Here is a 6,464-nt window from a genome sequence, read left to right as displayed (position 1 = left end):
ATCCATGATACTTATTATTAGTTTGCACCCATAAAGCTCAAAATTCACTTCATCCTTTCAAGTAGTCAGTAATTAGTTTCTCTGGGTTTGTAGCTTTACCATCTCCTTATGACTGTTTGGAAGAAATCAACACCAAATCTCCCAGAAGAATGTTTTAAAAACCTGGAAATATATTGTCCAGTTAGTGTAATGAGGCTAATATAAATAATACGAAAGTAGAAAATATTACTTTTCTCTGGTTTAGTATCCAGTTGATTATTTCATTTACTCACAACAACTATTGAGCACCTAATGATAACCAGTGATATTGGGAAATAAGATCAATCACTCAATAATATTGTCATCAAAGATAAGGTTTTTGTGGTAAGGGAGTTAAATTTTACATATACACAGCATTTAAAATCATTTGTATATTATAGTATAAGTGGCCCCAAATACTGTTAGAAAAGGAATTGACTGTTCTTGGTTATATTATCAGCAGGAGGTTTAGTAAAATCTTTTGGAAAGAATTAATGAACGAAAATTTGAATGTACCAATCTCAATTATTTTCAAGATACTGCAATCAGATATTGATATTTTTCTTAATTTGACGTATTTTTCTTCACCATTCTTAGGAAGCTTAGCCGACATGGCTGTCTCCTTGCCACCCACTCTGAGGCTCAGTCCTGCTCCTGATGAAATTCAGCACCCACACATGAAATTTTCTGAGTGGAAATTTAAGCTATTCAGGGTGAGATCCTTCGAAAAGGCACCCGAAGAAGCCCAAAAGGAGAAGGGTCCCTCAGAGGGGAACCCTTGCCTAGAGCAGTCTCCTTTAGTTCCGGACAAGCCTGCTGGTCAGAATTCAGCTCCAACTCAACGAGCACTGAAACTACACCCCAAATTTTCAAAGAAATTCCATGCTGATGGGAAGTCAAGAGACAAAACAATTCACCAAGCCAGGCTTAGACACTTCTGCCGCATCTGTGGGAATCCATTCAAGGGCGATGGGCACAACCGGAGATACCCAGTCCATGGGCCTGTGGATGCCAAAACCCAAAGCCTTTTCCGAAAGAAGGAAAAGAGAGTCACTTCCTGGCCAGTCCTCATTGCCAGAGTTTTCCGGATTGATGTGAAGTCGGATGTTGACTCGATTCACCCCACTGAGTTCTGCCACAACTGTTGGGCCATCATGTACAGGAAGTTCAGTAGTGCTCCCTGTGAGGTCTACTTCCCAAGGACCGCGACTATGGAGTGGCATCCCCACACAGCATCCTGTGACATCTGCCTGCCTAACCACCAGGGACTCAAGAGGAAGAGGCATCAGACCAATGTGCAGCTCAGCAAGAAACTAAAAACTGTGCTCAACCAAGCGAGACGGGACCGTCAGCGCAAGAGAGTTCAGGCTAGGGTCAGCAGTAAGGAAGTCATGAAGAAGCTCTCCAACTGCAGTAAGATTCATCTGAGTACCAAACTTCTTGCAGTGGACTTCCCAGCACACTTTGTGAAAGCCATCTCCTGCCAGATATGTGAACACATCCTGGCTGACCCCGTGGAGACCACCTGTAAGCACGTATTTTGCAGGATCTGCATTCTCCGATGTCTCAAAGTCATGGGCAGCTATTGTCCCTCTTGCCGATATCCGTGCTTCCCTACTGACCTGGAGAGTCCAGTAAAGTCCTTTCTGAACGTCTTGAATTCTCTGATGGTGAAGTGTCCCGCACAAGAGTGTGATGAGGAGGTGAGTCTGGAAAAGTATAACCACCACGTCTCAAGCCACAAAGAGTCCAAAGAGACTTTGGTGCATATTAATAAAGGGGGCCGGCCTCGGCAACATCTCTTGTCACTGACACGCAGGGCTCAGAAGCATAGGCTGAGGGAACTCAAGATTCAAGTTAAAGAATTTGCTGACAAAGAAGAAGGTGGAGATGTGAAGTCTGTGTGCTTGACGTTGTTCCTGCTGGCACTGAGGGCCAGGAATGAGCACAGACAAGCTGACGAGCTGGAGGCCATCATGCAGGGGCGGGGCTCTGGTCTGCAACCAGCTGTTTGCTTGGCCATACGTGTCAACACCTTCCTCAGTTGCAGCCAGTACCACAAGATGTACAGGACCGTGAAAGCCATCACGGGGAGGCAGATTTTTCAGCCTTTGCACGCTCTTCGAAATGCTGAGAAAATCCTTCTGCCAGGCTACCACCCCTTTGAGTGGCAGCCCCCTCTGAAGAATGTGTCTTCCAGAACGGATGTTGGCATTATTGATGGGCTGTCCGGACTTGCCTCCTCTGTGGATGAATATCCAGTGGATACCATCGCAAAGAGGTTCCGCTATGATTCTGCTTTGGTGTCTGCTTTGATGGACATGGAAGAAGACATCTTGGAAGGAATGAGATCCCAAGATCTTGATGACTACCTAAATGGTCCCTTCATTGTCGTGGTGAAGGAATCTTGTGATGGGATGGGGGACGTGAGTGAGAAACATGGCAGTGGGCCTGCGGTCCCCGAAAAGGCGGTTCGTTTTTCATTCACAATCATGAGAATTACGATAGAGCACGGCTGCCAGAATGTGAAGGTGTTTGAGGAACCCAAGCCCAATTCTGAACTGTGTTGCAAGCCGTTGTGTCTTATGCTGGCAGATGAGTCTGACCATGAGACCCTGACTGCCATCCTAAGCCCTCTCATTGCTGAAAGGGAGGCCATGAAGAGCAGTGAGTTGATGCTGGAGATGGGGGGCATCCTCAGGACTTTCAAGTTCATCTTCAGGGGCACTGGATATGATGAAAAGCTTGTCCGGGAAGTAGAAGGCCTGGAAGCCTCTGGCTCAGTCTACATCTGTACACTTTGTGATGCCACTCGTCTGGAAGCCTCTCAAAATCTTGTCTTCCACTCCATAACCAGAAGCCACGCTGAGAACCTGGAGCGCTATGAGGTTTGGCGGTCCAATCCCTATCATGAGTCCGTGGAAGAACTCCGGGACCGGGTGAAAGGGGTCTCTGCCAAACCTTTCATCGAGACAGTCCCTTCCATAGATGCGCTCCACTGTGACATTGGCAACGCGGCTGAATTCTATAAGATTTTCCAACTGGAGATAGGGGAAGTGTATAAAAATCCCAATGCCTCTAAAGAGGAAAGGAAGAGATGGCAGGCCACACTGGACAAGCATCTCCGGAAAAGGATGAACCTAAAACCAATCATGAGGATGAATGGCAACTTTGCCCGGAAGCTGATGACCCAAGAGACTGTAGATGCAGTTTGTGAGCTAATTCCTTCTGAGGAGAGGCACGAAGCTCTCAGGGAGCTGATGGACCTTTACCTGAAGATGAAACCTGTGTGGCGCTCATCATGTCCTGCTAAAGAGTGTCCGGAGTCCCTCTGCCAGTACAGTTTCAACTCACAGCGTTTTGCTGAGCTCCTCTCTACCAAGTTCAAATATAGATACGAGGGCAAAATTACTAATTATTTTCACAAAACCTTGGCACATGTCCCTGAAATTATTGAGAGGGATGGCTCTATTGGGGCATGGGCGAGTGAAGGGAATGAATCCGGTAATAAACTGTTTAGACGCTTCCGGAAAATGAATGCCAGGCAGTCCAAGTGCTATGAGATGGAAGATGTCCTTAAACACCACTGGCTGTATACTTCTAAATATCTCCAGAAGTTTATGAATGCTCATAATGCCTTAAAGAGCTCTGGCTTTACCATGAACTCAAAGGAGACCTTAGGGGACTCTTTGGGCATTGAGGACTCTCTGGAAACCCAAGATTCAATGGAGTTTTAAATAGGACCACCACATAGAAGGTGGTGTTTGCAAATTTGTTTTCCTTTGGGCTACATCGAGGTCTTCTCCTAGCACCTGTCACATCATTGTGGTGTGAGTCTTACCGCCTAAAGGGTGGCAGGTTGGAGTGACAGGCCAGAGGTGCTGTCACCAGGTCAGGGATGGATAGTCGATGAGATGATTGCCTGAGCCATTTAGTGAGTTCAGCAGAGCAGCAGGAGAAATCAGTTCTTTGAAAGCTCAATAACTGAGAACAGTGGTAACTGCAGGGGACAAGGATGTACAGGGTGTGCATGGCACTGTGTGTCATGAAAATCAAAGCCAGAGCTGTCAAAGGACAGTTGAGCATGCTAGGAAAGGAATTTGTCTTGGGCATGCCTTTTTTCACCTCAATTTATTATGTTTTGTATTGAGATGTAATGCAATTTTTTTCATTTCATATTTTGTAGAACTATTTTGTAAATTTCATATTTGTTGATTTGTTTTGCAAGATTCAAAGGAGCCTTTTAGGGTTCTCTAACAACACTCCACATTTGTAGGACATGGTGACCTTTACCAAGGGCTCAGTGCATTCTCTTGTATGGTACATTTATGCAGAAATAAATTACATCAAGACAGGTTTCAGAAAAGTCAGTTTTTTTTCTAGGTATAAATGACATCACTATGGTCACCTTCAGTGTCTAGGAGGTCACCTGGTATCCTAAATTTTCAATAATGAAGTTAGAGAATGCACCTGTTAGCTAAAACTATCCATTAAATTTTATAAACTCATATTTGCTTAGTTATTTATAGCCAACTCTGGTTGTTTATTTTTGCTTTTTAATTAAAAATAATTTATAGTCTCAATGTTTTTTCCATACATTCTCAAGGTCACAGAATTTTTTAAATCCATATTTCCTTACTGCCTAAAACCAGATTTAATGCCTTGTTGAAAATGTCAATCCGATTTTCTCTATATGAAACATGAGTTACTCAATTTGAGTAAGTGCAGGCTTCATAGAGGCCCCTCTTCTGCGTTGTGTTATTCTTTTGATTATGAGCCTGCCCAGAATCAGTGTGTCCAGGTTTTAGTAGCGGGGCAGTGTTGTTGTTGTTGTTTTTTCTGTGTTTGTTCAGTTTAGATGGAGACTGCTCACACTAGAGCAGAGGACTGAACATATATACATGATTTACTTTTACCACTTTCGGATTTTGTTCTTACATTTGTTTTCCTCATCCCAGCTCTGTGAAGAGATGAACATTGAATAGAGGTTAAATGGTTTTCCTGAAGTTACAGGAATAATGAATACCTGATTTTGAATTTGAACCAAAGCCTTTTGTCTCTTAAGTCTGTGTTCTTCACACTACATATATACTGTTTACACAGTAGCATCAGAATTTAATTAGGGTCCACACCTCACCCCGACAGATTATAATCCTGAGAGTTTTATCTTTCAGGACAGAATTTAAAGTCATCTGTTTGTCTTGGGCCTTTATAGACTAAATTGGGCCAAACCTCTAAGGAAGCCATAAACCCTCTAGAGGATGCAGTTATTTGGAAACTATTCATGTCTTTAGGAGTTCAGCATTTGCCAGGCACTAGCAATTTAAGAGCAGGCATGGGATTTTATATGCTAGTGAGTCATAATGATATGTTAGTGTTAATTAGTTTTTTTTCTTCCTTTGATTTTATTGGTCATAATTGTCAGTCTTCATACACAGTATATCAAAGAGCTTTGTAATTTAGTTGTCAAGTGTGCATCAGTGACATTATCCTAAATGGCACACATTTGGTGCACGTGAGGGGGTTCAATTTAGTGTTTTCCATTGAAAGATGCAGCAGTTTTCTTTGCTTTGTGTATGGAGCATATCAAAGACATTCATAATTTAGTTGTCAAAAACATATACACGCTTAAGTATTATTTTAAAACTCTCTTTGTTTTGTAGTTTGGTAATGAATAGGCTTCCAAACCACCAGCCCGTTCATCTTATTTAATCCATACAGATGTCTGTGCACTAATAAACAGCTAAATTCCCACCATCATCCTGCTCTCTGGAGCATGCTGGCACTGGTTGGTAACTGTTTTTCCCTCGTTCACTCTGTTAGTCAATTGGCAGCACTGTAAATACTTTCCAATATTAAATTCTCCTTGCTAGCATGTAGGACAATTTCAGAAGCATTTGACTGAGGACATGATTTATAGCACAACCTTCTCCAGACTCTCCTAATCAGATCACATTCTTATAAACCTCAGGAACACCTGGTCACAGGATTTCAATATGTAGAGTGCCGCCGATGGCTATTCCCCCTCCCCCCCCAATTGTGGGGATTGCAAATCAGAGATTCTGGTTTAATACTCTACTTTTATTTTTTTAACAATGCCCATTGCAAACGTAGGCACATACTCCAGGAAAATTCACCGCAATGAGTGGAGGATTTTTTTAAGCACAGAGGAGGTCTGGAAAAATGCAGGGCATTTTTCTGCTCAGAAGCTTGGTTTCACAGGTCTACCTGCCAGCCTTCTGTGGGGCACTGTGGGCACCGGTGATGGTAGCTGATGAAAATTGATGAATGGTTGGTGTGAGGTTAAGAAGTGTCTTGGGATTAATAAACATGCGCACAGATGCCAGAGCAGCAGGAAAAGATGTCTTTCTCTCTCAGGTGGACTGGAATTTAATTTTGTTTCAATTTGTTTTCACAAAGTATGCTTGAAAACAGTTTTTTTTTGT

At 43.0% G+C, this 6,464-nt stretch overlaps 1 protein-coding gene across 1 annotated transcript; it reads left to right on the top strand.

Moving 5' to 3' along the window:
* Positions 1-629: 629 nt before the first annotated feature.
* Positions 630-3,755, top strand: Rag1 (recombination activating 1). The gene has a single exon (XM_075963671.1). It carries the CDS (start codon positions 630-632, stop codon positions 3,753-3,755), a length of 3,126 nt encoding a protein of 1,041 aa, XP_075819786.1.
* The last annotated feature ends 2,709 nt before the right edge of the window (positions 3,756-6,464 follow it).

Source organism: Microtus pennsylvanicus, chromosome 2, assembly GCF_037038515.1.
Source record: "Microtus pennsylvanicus isolate mMicPen1 chromosome 2, mMicPen1.hap1, whole genome shotgun sequence".
NCBI classification, from domain to species: domain Eukaryota; kingdom Metazoa; phylum Chordata; class Mammalia; order Rodentia; family Cricetidae; genus Microtus; species Microtus pennsylvanicus.
This window is presented reverse-complemented; position numbering and strand designations above follow the sequence as displayed.